Source organism: Lynx rufus, unplaced genomic scaffold (assembly GCF_022079265.1).
Source record: "Lynx rufus isolate CCGP_SWC_20201006 ecotype Redwood Valley unplaced genomic scaffold, mLynRuf1.p SCAF_2, whole genome shotgun sequence".
Lineage (NCBI taxonomy): Eukaryota > Metazoa > Chordata > Mammalia > Carnivora > Felidae > Lynx > Lynx rufus.
Window position 1 is genome coordinate 117996039 of NW_025814834.1, and position 16974 is coordinate 118013012.

At 48.9% G+C, this 16974-nt stretch overlaps 1 protein-coding gene and 4 non-coding genes across 5 annotated transcripts; 1 reads left to right on the forward strand and 4 right to left on the reverse strand.

Moving 5' to 3' along the window:
- Window positions 1-1512: 1512 nt before the first annotated feature.
- Window positions 1513-1584, reverse strand: TRNAH-GUG (transfer RNA histidin (anticodon GUG)). Its single transcript has one exon. It is a non-coding gene; the product is annotated as a tRNA-His (tRNA).
- A 532-nt stretch (window positions 1585-2116) lies between these two features.
- On the forward strand, window positions 2117-2190 carry TRNAN-GUU (transfer RNA asparagine (anticodon GUU)). The gene has a single exon. It is a non-coding gene; the product is annotated as a tRNA-Asn (tRNA).
- A 4532-nt stretch (window positions 2191-6722) lies between these two features.
- Window positions 6723-6795, reverse strand: TRNAV-CAC (transfer RNA valine (anticodon CAC)). Its single transcript has one exon. It is a non-coding gene; the product is annotated as a tRNA-Val (tRNA).
- A 25-nt stretch (window positions 6796-6820) lies between these two features.
- Window positions 6821-14615, reverse strand: LOC124514257 (uncharacterized). Its single transcript, XM_047082290.1, has 2 exons — window positions 14444-14615; window positions 6821-7487 (listed from the first exon to the last, which is right to left on the reverse strand). Exons 1-2 carry the CDS (start codon window positions 14566-14568, stop codon window positions 6821-6823), a joined length of 792 nt encoding a protein of 263 aa, XP_046938246.1. The 5' UTR covers window positions 14569-14615.
- TRNAN-GUU (transfer RNA asparagine (anticodon GUU)) lies at window positions 13969-14042 on the reverse strand. Its single transcript has one exon. It is a non-coding gene; the product is annotated as a tRNA-Asn (tRNA).
- Window positions 14616-16974: the final 2359 nt, after the last annotated feature.

Consider the following 16974-nt stretch of genomic DNA (forward strand, 5'->3'; position numbering starts at 1 on the left):
GACGGCATGTCTGGACCTGCGTGTTGGTTACATGAGTTGTTACACGTCTCAAGTGTATTGCGCTGTGTGAAAAAGAACAAAACGGGTGGTTGTGTGGGTGGTGTGGCTTACGCTACCGGACTTGAAGACTTACTCTGAGCCCCTATAGTACCGTGCAATGTGCCAGTGGCATCGGGAGACACACACAGACAAATGGACCCACAGCTGACCTGGTGAATTCGTTTTCAAGAAGAGCAGTTCAACGGAGAAAGGAAATAGGTTCAATATGGGGGGGGGGGAGAGGGAAACAGCTTCATTTCCACCTCACAGTACACACAAATGTTAATTGGAGGTGCCTCATAAAACATAAAAGGTAAAGGTATAAAGCACTTTTTGAGGACACTTTGTGACTAGGTGGTAGGCAAAGATTTAGTAAACAAGACCCAGGGGGAAAATACGTCTAAAAGAAAAGACATGATAACCTAGACTTCATCAACATTAACCATATCTTCTCATCCAAAGACCCCAGGAAGACGATGAAAACAGCAAGCGACAGACAGGGAGAAGGTGCTCACAAAACCCATCTGACAAAACAAGCAAGCAAGCAAGCAAGCAAGCAAGGGAGAAAGCATACAAACCCCCTAACCTGTCATTATAATGTGTGAGGAGCTCCCCCAAACTGCTAATTAAAAGAAAAAATCAAACAACTCAAGTGTTTTAGATGGGTAAAAGACATGAAACAGATCCTCGGGAAAAGAAGATACACAAGGCCGACGTAGCACGTAAAAGAGTGCTCAATATTTTCAGCCCTCAGAGAAATGGATACTAAAGTCACATTGAGATAGCACTACTCCCAGCAGCACGGCAACATGATAAAGAGAGGGACACCCCCACTCTTGACAAAGATGTGGCACGACCACAACTCCAGGTGGTATCCCGATGAATACCCTTTGGCGTGGAAAGCGGCTGCCCGAAGGCATTTAAAAGCCTTGCGAGCGCACCGCAAGTTAACGAGGGAGCTCACCGTGAAGACGGTTAAGGAGGATCATAGAGAGCCAAGAATGGAAAAAGTCCGCGGAGGCAGAGATTGATTCGCAGGGGCCAAGGTTCAAGCCGACAAACAGGTCTATGGAGGAGGTGTCACCTAGGTGATGGAACCTTTTGTGTGGTCTTTCAGGCCCTTTAGATTTTGAGGGCCACAGAGACGCCGTTTGGCAGCAACTAGAGCCCACCATATGAGGCTCCTTGCTGGACAGGTAGAGGGCATCGAGGACTGTGCCATTTTGGAGCGGCGCTGGAGATGAGCCCTTTAGTTGATTTGACTCGAGGTCAGAGTCCAACGGAACGGAGAAGGTCGCCAGGTTAGTGCTGTGGCGAGTTTTCCTTTCCTTCCCTTCCCTTCGGGTGAAGACGTGGTGGCGCGGGGTGGCCAGCGGAAAGCACGGGGCCCTCTCTGTCCCCCAGGTAAGGGGCGCAGCCGGGGCAGGTTGAAACCCAAAGTAAAAAGAGAGGAACGGCGAGTGCTCCAGATACTGCCGTGACTCGGATTCGAACCGAGGTTGCTGCGGCCACAACGCAGAGTACTAACCACTATACGATCACGGCGCGCCACCAGCCCGATGACAAGCCCGGCCGGCGCTCGAGCACTTTTGCCGCAAAGTCATTCCAGTTTCCGCGCTGCTTTGTTCCCGGACAACTGCGGGCCGCCCTTGGATTCTCCTTCCCTTCTTCTCCATTCTGACACGCGAGGAAGAAAAACCATCAAAAACCATTCTCCTTGTCCCCGGATTGGGCTGGTGGCTCTGCACAGGCGCCCTAGGAAGTCTCGTGGTCCGCGTCCACGCCTCCCCCGCTTCTCTTTTCCCGCTTCTCTCTTGGCGTTTGCCCCTTTGGACCACGCCCCACCCCGCCGGCTCTCCAGCTTCCCCCACAGCGACCGCAGCCGAGGGGAGCCGCAGCGGCCCCGCCGAAGGCCGGGTGAAGGCGGAACAAAAGGGAAGAGCCGTCCGGGGAGCCCAGCGGCGTTCAGCTTCCCTCAGGCGCCGCTGGCCTCAGACAGCAGGCGGGTGGCTCCTCCTAGCGTTGAGGGCCTTGCGTGCTCTCTATCGGGCTGTGGGCGGGGCCTCCTCTCCCGAAGGTCTCTGTGGCGCAATCGGTTAGCGCGTTCGGCTGTTAACCGAAAGGTTGGTGGTTCGAGCCCACCCAGGGACGAGGTAGTTCTTTTCTAGAACGTAGAAAGCGTTTGGCACTCGCGCACAGCCAGAGGACCTAAGGTCCTCACGGATGAGAGCGGGAGAGCTCTGGAGGAGAACCGGTCGCTGGGAATCCAGAAGTCCTCGAAAGAGTAGAACCCTCTGAATGCCTTCCAACAATGCAGTTTCTTCCACCCTTTGTTTGTGCTAGTATTTATTTAGCCCCTTCCTTAGATTCTTTACATTAAGTTGGTTCTAGAATTTTATGGTTACAAACACTGCTTTAGTCCTCATTCTTGTACACATCTTTGGTCACTTGTACCAACATTTCTACAGGGTAGAGTCCTAGAAGAGCAATTGCTCTAATAACATAGCGTTTACATGGTTTTTGTATGATCCGACTTCCCCGCCCCGTGGGCTTATCGGCTGTCACTCTTTCTTTTGTTATTTCAGCTACTGCTTGGGGCTTCATAACATATACATCTGTAACTTGCCAGCTTCCCTCCAAGTGATCCCATGCCTCTTCCCATTACTCCCCTGCCCACCTTTAGGCTGCAGCTATCACGCGTTTCACTTTGCATGTTAGAAAGCCCAAAACCCATCGTTATCACTTTCGTTTCATCTGCTCCATGTTTTTTTCAGAGATTTAAATAATAATTTAAAAACCATATGTGTGTGGGTGCACATATATGTATATATACGTATATATGTGTGCGTGTATATATATATATATATATATATATATATATATATATATATTTTTTTTTTTTTTTTCCCCATGCGGTTACCATTCTGTTGTCCTTTATCCGTTTGGCTACATGCAGATTCCCATCTGGTATCAGTGTCCTTCCTGGAGGATTTAACATTTCTTGTGGTGTGGGTCTGCTGGTGATGTAGTCTTTCAGCATTTGTATGTCTTCCAATGTCATTCACCTTCATTTCTGAAAGCCTTTTTTGGAGGGGAGGCATAGAATTCCACCTTGACTTTGATGCTGCTCCATTGCCTTCTCACTTGCACCGCTTCTGGGGAGAAAACTGACATCACGTTTACTTTTGTGTTCTGTACGTACCATGTCTTTTTCCTCTGGGTGCTTCTGCACAGTTGTTTTTGTTTTTGCTTTCTTTTTCCATGGATTTGAGCAATACAATTATGATGTGACTAGATACGGTTTTCTTCCTGTCTCTTGTGCTCATTCGTCATGTTCATTCGGCTCCTTGGATCGGTGGGTTTACAAACATTATAATGATTGGAAGTCCTTCTGTTGTTGTCTCCTCAAAAATTGCTTCTTTACCCCCAGTCCCAGTCTTTTCAGGAACTCTGATCACTCATATCTTTTAAAGTTGCCCTACCATTCCCTGACAGCGCTTTACTTCCTGGAGCAGACGTTGCATGTGTTTTTCACCCTCACCAATATCTCCTCAAGGTCCCCACACCTCCTCTGAACCTGTTGCCCACAGCTACTCTATATGATGTCTAAATATGTGCAGCAGCATTATATTAAAAGTGTTTTGTTTTTTCTCTCTTACTTAGAAAAGTTCTAGGCTAAGATGATACATTAATTAACTCAGTTTAATATCATTGGAAGAACGTAAAGATAACAGTAGGTCTTAAAATTGCAAATTGACTCGACGCATAATGGAGAAATGCACGTGGAATATAAAAATATAAGATACCTAAAAACCTTTACCCCAAAATATTGTAAGAATAATTAAGTCACTATGAGTTCCAGACTTCTAAGACTTACTCTCCATTTACAAATCTTATAGGATCTCTTTAATGTACTGAAACACATAATTTCATATTGTATAAACTCCTTAAATACTATTGGAATTGAAGTGCGCTTATTGGGCCAGTAAAACCAATATAGGAAATTTAGGTGGCTAAGTGTCACCAGGAATTTGAAGAGAAAATAAATCCAAGACCTGTATAAACTAGAATATATCTACCAATATTTTCTATATTATTAGAAAACCTGGAAGACAACATAAAACAGTTTTTAGGCCACAACTATTAAACCAGTCGGATGCACACAAAAAGTCCTCTTTAGAAATATGACATGATATAAACATGTTCTATGCCATTATATGTAAATTATTAAAATCCTTTAAAGTGTTTAAACGTATTCGAGATTCATCCTTACTATCCACTTGATGTTTTCCCCTTGTACCTGAGTGCACGGAGAGCAATTTATCTACATCTAAACAGGGTTTTTTGTTTGTCTGTTTTCCCGGGTTACAGATTCAGCAAGAAAGGAAGTAGGAGGGGTGCCTGGCTGGCTCAATCCGTAGAGCATGGGACGCTTGATCTTTAAAAAAAGAAAGAAAGAAAAGAAAGAGAAGGAAGGAAGGGCGGAGGCAGAGAAAGAAAAGGGTGAGGGGGACAAAACCCCATCAATAGCGTCCTTGCACGCCCCCCTTGGGTCCTGGAAATAGAAGCTCAGTCACTACCCCACTTGGGGAAGGGGCTCAACTGAATACACACCACAAATCAGGTTGCCTGTGTCTGCTTGGACTCAGAGTGGAGCCAGGACAAGCTCAAGGACAGGACGAGATAAGACCAAGCACCATTATCGCAGGGCAGCCACCTACCTGACAGTGCCGAGGCAGACAATCCTGGAAAGCTCTTGAAAACTTCCCCTTCCCCTTGAAGATTTTCCCACCCGCTCCCCCTCATCCTCCCACCACGGGGAAAGGATTCTTCACCTTCTGTTGGGCCAGGACCCTTGAAGATCCCTGCAGGGCAGGAGAGCCTGGAGGGCAGGAGGATCCAGGGGGCAGCAGCTGCACTTCCCTGAAGGGTCTCTCCCCGGGTGGCGGGTTCTAGAGCTCAGGCTCACCCTAGATCCACTGCCCACCAAAGCCACCAGGAGGAGTCCGGAGGGCAGCCGGTGCTGGGGGCACGACAACCTGGACGTGTTCCTACAAGCACAGGGCACGCCTGGCCTGCCCTCTCCAGGAGAGCCGAAGAACCGCCTGCCTGCCTGAAGCTTCTCTACAGCCTGAAGGGAACAGGTGTCTGCTTCCTGAAGGAACAGGAGGGCTCTCCTCCAGAGGACAAAGCCCTCCCCTGGCCCTGGAGGAAAGGTCCTGCAGAAGCTGGTTCTGCGGGACACTGCCCAAGGCAAAGGAGCAACCGCGGACCAAACAATCATCTGGAGATGACTGCACAAGTCCTGTCTGTACATGTGGAGCGAGAATGAGAAAGCAAATGTGGGGAAATGTTAACTGGTGCACCTGGGTGAGGGATATAGGATGTGACCATTCTGGCAACTGTTTTGGTATGTTTCAAAGTTTGTTTGTTTGTTTGTTTGTTTGTTTGTTTGTTTGAAAGGAGTGACAAAGTCAAGTCCCAGGTTCTCTTTAGAGGAAAACGCTTGAAGTGAGACCTTGGGTTTCTGAGGTGAATGGAAGGGAGCCGCTGGCCTGGCTTCTCATCCCAGCTCTCCTCTCCCAGCCTGGCCATTACAAGGACCCGGACTCCTGACCTCCCGTATTTTAGGGGCTCAGTGCACAGCCACTTCTGCAAGCGTCCCTGGGTGCACACCAGACTTTGGGGGATGAAAAGGCAAATCCTAAGTATGGAGACAGCGCCACAAAGTCTCCTGGATTGGAATCGAACCTGAGCAGTAGCGGTGAAAAATCCAAATCCCATCCCACCGATCCGATCCCGGGGGAATCCACCCACACAGGATCCCTGCTTCGGCCCCTGCAGATGAAAACCCTGAAAGTCAAGGTGACATTTCCCAGGCGGACAGAGCACAAGCGGAGGCGATTCCCAGCGGCGCAGGGCTGAATGCAGCCGCACAAGGCTCCCAGCCCTTGCCCTGCTGCTCACCACCTCTTCCAGCCTCAGCGACCCCTTGGGCCCTGACCACAAGGTGACTGGCCTGTGCCACACTCTAGTCCAGCTGGAGCCGTGTGTGTTGCAGAGCCAAGGCCGTGCTCTCTTTCTGAGCCTCGTTTGCTGATGGGTAAGGTGCGCACTCGGCTCTCAGCGGGAGGGGAGGGGCGGAGTCCCTCTACTTGGCGACTTCCGAAGTAGCTCCAGAGCTGTCCTGATGACGGCACGGGGACGGGCTCCTTTGGTGTCCCCATGGGCTCATTAGGTGGAGCCTGAAACGCCTCACCTACGCGTCTTTGGCTCGGGTCCCAGGTGCAGCTGGTTTGTGTTCTTTGCGTTCTGTCAGGCAAATAAATACACCTGTTGCGCAAGTGTGCCGCCCAGGGAAGAACGTGCTGCTTTTCAGAGCCACGGTCGCTGTGAGCCCGTGGGGCAGACGGAGGCGCCAGATGAGCAGGCCAGCGGATGCGTGGAAGTAGAGGTAACCTGAAGTGGGCCTCGTCCTGCGTGCCCTTGTTGGAGTGACTAAGTGGGTGTGGCCCGCTCTCCAAGGTGACTGGGAGCAGACACACAGCGGCCAGGCCTGGTGGTCGAGTGCTGAGAAGGCTTTCAGGTGGCGGTGGGACTCCGGCCCCCGTTCTTTTTGCGGTTTAAAGGACAATAGATGGGGGGGGGTTGGGGGGGGGGAGTAGTGGTAAAAAGAAGCAAGCTGTTTCCGCCCGGTTTCGAACCGGGGACCTTTCGCGTGTGAGGCGAACGTGATAACCACTACACTACGGAAACGAGCCAGGCGGCCTGGTCTCCGGCTCTAACCCCCAAAAGCGGCATTTCGGCCACAACTATCGGGCCCGCCGACTTCGCTCGAACCGCCCAAGGCCCTGGAAACAGCCGCGCCCCTGCGAGCGAGGAGCCCGCGCCCCCCAAGCGGCCCCGGCAAAGGACCCCGCGCCGCCCCGCCCCCCGCCCCCCGAGGACGGGACCCTAGCGCCCTCAGCGGCCTGGCCTCGGGAATCGCACCGAACGCAGGGTGTCCGCCTCTAGGACGAGGGGCCCCGGGGCAGACGTCGGGTGCGCGCTCTTCCTCCGCCAGCCCGTTGGCTCTGCGCCGCCCCGCGGCCCTCCCGGCAGAGCGGAGTCTCTTTGGTGTCCTCTGGGCGAAGGGGGTCCCTCGGGCTCCTGCCTGCGCTGCTTTAAAGCCACTGACAGGAGGTCCGCGGCCAACACGCTCCAGTGAAATCTCGGTCACGGACCAGAGGGATGAAAAGGAAGAGCCAGAAACCGAGTTGAGTGGCACCGAGCGGAAGAGTGGCAGAGCCACGACTGGGGAGGGAAGGTCTCTTCCTACCTGGCGTTTTGAGTGATTCTTGGGTGGGCTGCCTTGGAGTCTCCCGAATAGGCTGGTGGTGAGACTCGGTGTGACCACAGCCACTTTCAGGGGGGCCTTCAGCACTGGGAACAAAGTGAAGACGAAAAGCCTAGAAAAATAGGTATTTTTAAAGCGGTTTCCTCTCTCCCTCCCGCATCGGAGTGTGTACGGTATTACTGCGTGATCTTGACTGCACTGTAATTTAGCACAACGACTTTCCTAATATTTGGCAGTTTCTCATACAGTGAAAAACCTGACCTGCCCCGTTACCTAGGAATATTGCTATTCACTCCCCCAGAAAAATGAATGCCAACATCCAAAGAGGCTTCTACACCAACGTTCGTGCAACATCATTCATACTAGGCAAAACCGGATACAACCCAAATGCCCGTCAACAGAGGTGATACACAAACCCTTGTATACGTTTAGAATGGATTAAGTACTCTGTAGTAAAAACATCCAAACTATGGTTTAGGCGGTAATACGGATAAGCCCCTCGCATAGTTATATGTACCTATCTGATACTCCTGGGTGATTCCATTTCCAGGAAGTATTAGCAGAGAAGAGTGGTTCCCTCTTTGAAATAATTTGCCTGGAAACTTCCCGGGTTGATGGATATGTTGCATATATTAGTCTGGCTGTTAGTACAAGCATTTACACGTTTATCACAATATTGCACTGTATACTTGGAATATCTTAACTCCACTTACCCTCATTTTTGAGTTATTGGCATTAATTTTATTTCAAAATACATCTTATCTATTTTATTTATTTTTGACAGAGACAGTGACAGTGCGTGAGCAGGGGAGGGGCAGAGAGATGGAAACACAGAATCCGAGGCAGGCTCCAGGCTCTGAGGTGTCAGCACAGAGCCCAACGCGGGGCTCAAACTCGTGAACTATGACATCATGACCAGAGCCAAAGTGGGACGCTTGACCAACTGAGCCACCCAGGCGCGCCTCAACATACATTTTAAAAACATAGGCATTATTACCATTGCTCAGAGAGTCATATTTATTTGACTTGGCCATATATTTTACCTATTCATTGCCCTTCCTTCCTTCCTTCCTTCCTTCCTTCCTTCCTTCCTTCCTTCCTTCTGCACAGTTCCCCTGTGACCTGTGCAGTTACTTCTGCCTGAAGAGTTACCTTTTGCACTTTGCATTTCTTTTTCGTTAGCTTATGTGGAAAGGTCTTCACTTCACTCACCCTTGAAAGATACTGGGTCGGGGGCAGTACGTGGTGGCTGGAAATCATACTGAGGTCTTTCATACTGAGGGTCCTCTCATACTGAGACCTTCATTGAGCTCTTCTTTTTCATGTTTTTGCTGAGATTTCAGCTCCCAATCTTTGGACGATGTCATAGGAGTGTCCCCTCCTCCCCACACCCCAATCTGGGTGCTGCTGTGATTGTTTTCAGCTGCCCTTGGTTGTTCAGCAGTTTAAGGGTGTGACCTTCTTGTCCTTACCTGGCTTGCAGTGCACCGAACTTCTTGCACATGTGGTTGGAAAGACCATCATGATTTTTCTTTGATTCTCCATGATATAGTTTCTGCCCCACTTTCTGGTCCTCCAACCCCTGAGACTTTAATTACACACGTGTTAGGACTTCATGACATGGCTCATTATCTTTGTTACGCTCTTAATATTTCTTCCTTTTGGCTCTGTATGCTTCAGTCTGGAGAGTTTCTTTCTACTTACAAATTTTGAGGTTAATACTCTCTCTACCATTGAGTCCAAGCTGCAGTTAAACTGACCTGCTGACTTTTTTAAAATGCCAACTATTACATATATTTAATTTTCACGTGATTTTAAAACTAGATTCTATTTCTCTGATGAAATATTTTATCTTGTCATCTATTTTCTGAACAGCTGAATCATACCACTTTATCTTTTTTTTTCTAACTTTTAAGTAATATATTTTTTCAAGTTTCAATTTATTTATTTTGAGAGAGAGAAAGGAGACAGAACAAGCTCGGGGCAGAGGAAGAGGAAGAGGGAGAGAATCCCAAGCAGGTTCTGCCCCATAGATCTCACCAACCTTAAGATCATGACCTGAGCCTGAGCCAAAATCAAGGCAGATGCTTAACCGATCGAGCTACGCAAGTGCCCCTGATTTTTAAGTAATTTAAAGAAATTTTATTCAAGTGACCTGTACACCCAACGTGGGGCTCAAACTCACAACCCAGAGAGATCAAGAGTCACGTGCTCTACCCACTGAGCCAGCCAGGCTCCCCTAAAACCTACCGCTTTGAGTTCTTATCTGAGAACTCAAGATCTCAAGAGGCAATTTCTACGGTTTGCCTTCTTTCTCTTGCTTCTCTTCCTTTACAATCCTAGAATATTGTGATTGAATGATGAACCCGTGGTGTGAAGGACAGCCAGGTTGGAGATGTTGTTTCTCTGAAGATCTTTCACCTTCTCCCCCAGCAGGCAGCAGAGGGGCGCATCACCTCTAATCCTTGACGAAGCTGATTTGCAGCTGGTTCGCCCTCAGGGAAAGCCTCAATCTACAGCTAGTTTGCTCACACTGCTGTGCTGCAGACGTCCGGGGCTCCCACCTGCGACCTTGGTATGTTTCCTTGGGCCCCTCCTCTTCCATGAATCCTGAGCTTCAGTTTTTATCCCCTAAGCACCACGGTAGTGCTGCAAATTCCACTCTCTTTCAGCCACACTCTGCTGGCCTTCCAAGCCCCTTTGATGCACATAGCTTAATTTGCAAATGTATTGTGGGGAACTTCTGTACCAAGCACCCAGCTCACTTAACCCATTCCAGGATCTTGGCTGCTCAAGTCTGAATCCTTGGACAGTTCCATATGTCCTTCCTCTTCCCCCCCCCACCCCCCGGCCCCCCAACTTCTCTGTCCAGACCTATGAGATCACTTAACATGTTGTTTTCTCTGACTCTTAGTAGCTTCCCTCTCTCCAGTTTCTCAGTCTCCTGTTCCTGCCAAGAACTGGCAAATGCCCTGAGGGGATAACGCAGAAAATTAGTCTCATTCCATTGAGTTTCTCTTCTCTCTCATCTCTCCCCTTGAGCTGAAGGACTGGTGGGTCCTATCTGCATTGATAGTTCTCCAAATCTTCAAGCAGAATTCCTTCCATTCAAACTTCATTCATTTCTTTTCAGGGCGATTGCTGTTCTGCTACAAATACTCCATCATCACTGAAAGGTGAAATCTACAATTTCCAGATAAATCACATTTTCTTCCTCCTTTTTTTCTTAAAATAAGGTGGGGGGGGGTCACTGGTGCATAGCTGAAGTTTTCTTTTAATACCCCCCGGGTAAGTCTGACTGGATATCAAAAGCTCTTGCTAGAAGCACGGGCAAAAGACTGTCTACCTGGAGCTGAACACTCATCACGCCTGTCCAAGGTCCGAGAATTTGATCAAGTTGGATCCAGTTCCCTGCTGCACTGTCCCGTCAGTTAACTCACCATGGAAATTATCAAGCGACCAGTTTTCCAGGTGCTGGTCACTGATACAGAGGCGGAGAGCCCATGGGAACCATTTAACACTCCTCATTTATTCTGGGGAATGCTGAAAGTCAGCAGTGGTGCAGTTAGAAGTGAAAACGGAAGTCTTAGTTACAATGATACTGGCAGTTTTCTCCGAGCGAGCAAGCGTCACCGTGTGAGCAGCACGCAGTTCCTCGGTGCTGTACCGAGCATAACCTATCTAGTCCCCATAACAACCCCGAGACGGTGTAGGTTATCAGCACCCCTGCTTGCAGGTGAGGACACTCAGGCACTGAAAGGCTGGTCTGACTTTCCAAGGGGCCCAGCCCTGTGACGGGGAGGGCCAGCACTCAGGGCCAGGCAGTTTGCCTCCAGAGCCCTCGTGTTTGGCCAGCCTGCCAGCGCGCACTGAGAAGCCTTCACCAAGATTTGCCGTCCCCTCCTGGCTCAGCCTCCCTGATGTTGAAAAGAAAGAGAAGGTTAAAAGTAAGGCCTACTTTTAACACTGGCAACTAATGGACGGAATGAAGAAGAGAAAGAACAAAACGATTTAGTCCTCCCCAGAAACAGACTCCATGGCTCCTGGGATGATGCAGTCACATCTCCCAACGGAAGTGTTTACTAAATCTTGATTCTTTTTAATGGTCTGAACAAGGAAGTTCCCTAGAGAGGCTCCCCAAAACAAACAAAAACAAAAACAAAAGAAAACAAATCCCGTCAAGTGTGCCTTTTATGTTCAAAGTGTGGAGCAGACAGCTGAGGCCCTCCCACCTACTTAATGCCTCAGGGCAGGAGGGAGTGCGCCTGCAGTGACAAGGGGGACAGAGGAGATCGCATAAAAATGAGACAAAAATCATGCTTCTCAAAGCTCATTAAGGAACACAGCACTTTCATAGCTGGCCACAGCCATGTACCTTTATCACCGATTACCGAAGAGTTTCCATACTTTGATTTACAGCTTCTACTTAGTAAATTTCTTTTTAAACTCAATTGTATATCAGCGTCATAACGGAAACACCACTAGGAATAGCCACAGGCAGGATGTAACTAGAACGTAAAAGGAGATAGTAGTGTTGTGACAGTCAATGAGGGAGGTAATGAGCGGAGCCCAGGAGCCTCCCTCCACAAGCCTTCCCTTGAGGCATGGGCACAGGCAGCCTTCAGAGGAGCCCAGAGCCACGCTGGGGCTGGGTGATCAGTGCATGAAAACCCTGGCCAACCAGGACGTGGAATGGTTCTTCGTTACCAGCCAAGGGAAAACCCTCTCTCGATGTCCTCCTCTCGATGATCACAGCTCAGGGGAAGCAGAGACATCAGTACACACACAGGAGCTGCTGGTGCTAGGGACGGACGAGGTGGACTAAAATGAATCTAATGCTGAGCGAGATTTCAGGGCCTTGAAAGAAAAAAGTCTTATGTGTAAGGGGTTCAGGAAGATTGCAGTGTGGGCAAGGTAATGAAGAACGGCACATTGATAGGTTGGGAAATAAACTGGACTGTGATTTGGTACTGCTCCCGTGGAAGGCAAGTTTGCAGGACTTCCCCAAATTAGCAGCATATGAACACTATACTACAGTCATTGCACTTCCAGTTCTGTACGCTGTAGAAATACCTGCACAAGTGGCCAAAAATATGTGTACAGGAATTCGTAATCATAAAACCATAAAACCAACTCAATTTCAAAAGTAATATGGAAGAGGTTAAATAAGTATCACACATACTGTGGAAGAAATGCCTCTGTCAAACAAATGCAGAGGACAATGATGATGAGGATCCACTGATCACAACATTATTGATAGAGCAATGCCCAAATCCAGGCACTCCCTGGGGACGGGACACCATGGTTGGCCTCCTACTCCCCATGAAAAAGAACCGAGGCACATCAACACCAAAGGCTGGCGAAGATGGGGGAACAACAGGAGCTCTCACTTGCTGCTTGGTGAGAACGCAAAATGGTACAGCCACCGTGGAAGGCAGTCTGGCAATTTCTCACAAAACTAAAAATGTTCTTAATATAGCAGCCAGCGTCCGGGCTCCCTGTTAGCCAGACAAGTTGAAAAGTTATGCCCACACAGAAACCCGCACACGGATGCCAAGGCAGCTGTACTCACAATTGCCAAAACTTAGAAGCAACCAAGATGTCCCTTACAGGTGGAGGGATAAAGGAACTGTGACACACACACACACACACACACACACACACACACACACACACACAATATGAAGTAGTATTTCAGCACTAAAAGGAAATGAGCTGCCAATCCACCAAAGGACATCGAGGAATCTTAAGTGCGTATTAGTAAGTGAAACAAGCCGATCTGAAAAGGCTACATACTGTGTGATTCCAACTACACGACCTTCTGGAAAAGGCAAAACTACGGAAACGGGAAAAGGATTCGTGGTTGCCAGAAAGGGGGTGCAGAGGATGTTTGGGCTAGTGAAACTACTTTGTGTGATACTTATAACGGTGGACACATTTCCGGGTACGTTTGTCCAAACCCACCCTGCAAGAGTGAACCCTAATGTAAACTATGGACTTTGGATAGATTCCTGAATTGTCACAAAGGCACAAAGGCACTGCAGTGGGGGGTGTTGACAACCAGGCAGGCTATTTGTGTGTGTGGGGGGGGGGGAGGGCAGGAAGGGTGTGGGCAATCTCTGTCCCTTCCCCTCAGCTTTGCTGTGAACCTAAAATGCTCTAAAAAATGAACAATTAGCATTTTTTTTTTCAAAAAAAATGTCAGCCCCCGGACCAATTTTCCCAAGGCAAGCAGTTTGAACAATGAAGGCAATCATGTTTAGAAATTAAAAAAAAAGAAAAAAGATGGAAGTCACAAAAAGTTTCACTTCCTCGTCCAATCTTTCAGGGCGGACTACAGAGTTTTACCACACTAGGTAGAACCCGGGTTCTTCTATCTGTTTGAGAAGTTGGCGTTGTAGAGGTATAAAGCTCATAGGCCAGCAGATACCGTCAGAGAATGAGGTTGGGACGTGGGGGGTGGCTCTGAACGGTTAGGTGCTGTGAGGTGGCTAGGGCCCAGAATCCAGTAATGTGTACTTTATGTGAGGAAATGTGCAGGTGCTAACTAAACAGCAGGAAACACGCGGAACTGAGCCAAAAGTGAACCAGCCCGTCCCTGGGTGGGCTCGAACCACCAACCTTTCGGTTAACAGCCGAACGCGCTAACCGATTGCGCCACAGAGACACAGCGCTCCACCCTTCCCCTGCCTCCTTAGGTAGTAAGTACCTGCTAACCTCGGGGACGTGCCGCACTCTAGACAAGGAAACAAGTTCCAAAGCCTCGGAAAACCGGAGAGGAGTTGACAAAGCGTGTTCATCGCGTGAAAACCGTGAGTGAGAGATTCCGAAGACAAAAGGGCAGTCCAGCGGCCCCACTCTGCCTTGCTCCTCCCCGGGGCCGAGGCGAGTGGGGCCCGAGGGAAGCTGCACGTCCCGGTGGGCTCGCCTGGTGACGCTTCCCCCTTCTCTGCCTTCATCAGACCACCCTTCATCGGCACTCGTCCCCTAACCCAGGACGAATGTGAGGCCTGGAGGAAGTAGGAAGGGCATAATTGGTCAGAAGGAGAGCCCACCATTCGGAGATACCTTCGAGGCTGGTGGGGTGCTTCCACTTCCTCCGGGTTCCTCTGCCCGGCAGGGAGGTTCCACGACGGCAGGGGTCGGGTCGATGGTCGTTCTAATGTCCCCACGCCAAGAACAGGGTCAGACATTCACCGGGACGCTCCCCTGGGACTTGTAAATTACTTGGTCGTCTTTAGCTTTTAGGCCCTTGAGGAACTGAAGAACCCCGAGAATGGAAATAGTGAAAAGCTTTTCAAAGCGGAAATTTGTTTTTCAAACTTACCCATCCAGTTAAGTGAGCAGCATCCGCAGCGGCAGCAACGGGAAAGACGAACCGCGCGCCACCCGTCGGCTCGAGCTTCCGGCGCTCAGCTCGGCTCCGCTGCGTACGTGCTCAGTGCGGTGGGGGGGGGGGGGGGGGGTCGGCGTGGGCCGGGGGCCCACAGCAGGTGGAGGGAAAAGGGAGCCGCAAAGAGGAGGCAGGGAAGCTGCGGAGGCGCGTACTGGGTCAACAAGACCTCCTCGGCGGCCTGGCAGCCGTAAGGGGCCAGATCCCGGAGAGATGAGAATGGGTCTTGTATCGTAGTTGAAGGAGAAGGAAGGAAAAAGAACGGGAAAGAACGAAAAAGGTGTTAGACTTGTAGCTCTGGGGGGGGGGGGGGGGAAGGCAGCAAGATATCATGAAGGCCTTTAGGACCGCTTAAAGCACGGCATTTGCAAGCCGGCTCATAGCTCTTTAGTGCTCAACGTGCGTTGTACCTGTAGCAGCCTCGGTTCCAATCCCGCTCAAAGCAGAGTCTCCTGAGGTGGTGGCGAGTGCTAGATTTAAACCTGCGCGAGCTGCCCCATTTGCCTGCGGCACGAGAGCACGGTTTCCCGCGATTCCAGAGCTCTGCGCTGAGAAAAAGGGAACCTCCGCCGTGCATGCTGAAGTCTCGGTCGTCTTGAGATGCTTGGCTGCCCTACGTCTGGAAGGAGGTGAGGGAGGTGCCGCCTTGTATTTGGTGTCTTTTGCAAAAATGAAACGATGAGGCTTTTCTGGTTGAGAAGTTTCAAGCGCCACTGGGGCCTTTTTAGACGAGCTAAGAAACGAGATGAAATGAGAGTTCGAACTCCAACGGATACTTTAAATAAAACCTAACAAATAAAATAACATCTTCACTTGATAACATTTTTTTTCGAACAGTGAATGATTGAACATAGAGTTCACAAATGTTAAGTGCACCGCCCAGTGAGTTTTGCTACATGTAACTGGTATCTAGCCGAAATTACGAAAAACTTACATCAGTCCCGAAAGTTAGACCTCTTTTCCTGTTGTTAAAAAAAAGAATCTGAAAGGTGGAATGAAATGGGGTCACTTGCATGAAAGGGTTTTAAAATGGAGCCAGGAAGCCATTAAGGAGATGGGCTTTGTGCAGGCACGTCTCCACGGGGTAGAACTGGGAACTTTTGAATTGTGCCAAACACCAAATATTACAAGGACTGAGCCGCAAAACCTGTAACTTGCTACAGTCAGAGACTTTGCTTAGTGATAGCCTTAGCAATCAATTACACTCAGTCCAGATTCGCTTTCTGCCATTAACACCAATCGAAAGTTCTCGTTAAACAACTATTTGGGTTGCTCTTCACATCTGTGTATGCTGAACTGCGATTCTTTGATCCCAAATAAATGGTCTTGCTTAATTATTGCCTTGTGACAATTTTAGGCCGACAGCCTGTTGTCAGAAGCAGGACCTGAGGTGATTTCAGCAAGGCAGGACCGGTGTCTCCGTCTCCGGGAATTGGGTGAGGTCTCTACAGGAGACTAGTGCTCACCGCTCCTAGCTTGTATACATACGGACAGCCTTCTACTCGCACCGTGAGTCCTTTTAGGTACCGACCTCCCTCCTTCCTTTTGGTTGAGGTCGTTGCCTTTCTCTGGGATCAGGCCGGTGAGTGCCCAGAGAGAGAGGAGATGCCCATCATGCCACTGGAGGGAGGGGTTTCACTATTGATGAGTACTCTTTTGTTTCATAGGATGTGTGTGTGTGTGGGGGGGATTGTGATTGCTGGTTGTTTTAGGACAAGTGTTGTTTAAATTAAAATTGCAATAGCCATTCTGGGGAACCTCTGTTTTAGTTAAGTCCACCTTAAGGGGCACCCTTAAAAAAGAGGATTCCAAACCTCTCTGAGACAGTGGAATGCATTCTTTGATTAGTATGCAAAGGACAAAATAAGTCCAAAACAGCTCTAAAAGGATCCTGATAGCATGCAAATAATAATAATAATAATAATAATAATAATAATAACAACAATTTTTAAATAAAAGATTGCTCATCCATGTAAAAATAATGATAATGATACATTTTTAATGAAAGACTGGCCATCTGAGCAGGTAACCTTAAAATTATGGAAACATAATTTGGATTCATGCAAATAATAATGATAATAATAATACATTTTTAATAAAAGATTAGTCATCTGAGCAAGTAACCTTAAGTTAGTCCATCTGCTGGAAACATAATTTGGATCCAGCTATTCTTTTTTTTTTTAGCGTTTATGTATTTTTGAGAGCG

Coding starts and splice junctions, on each gene's coding strand:
- LOC124514257 (XM_047082290.1), bottom strand. CDS start 14,568: ATGTCTGACCCTGTTCTTGGCGTGGGGACATTAGAACGACCATCGACC. Junction 7,488..14,443: donor GCACCCCACCAGCCTCGAAG/GTATCTCCGAAT, acceptor CTATTTTTCTAG/GCTTTTCGTCTTCACTTTGT.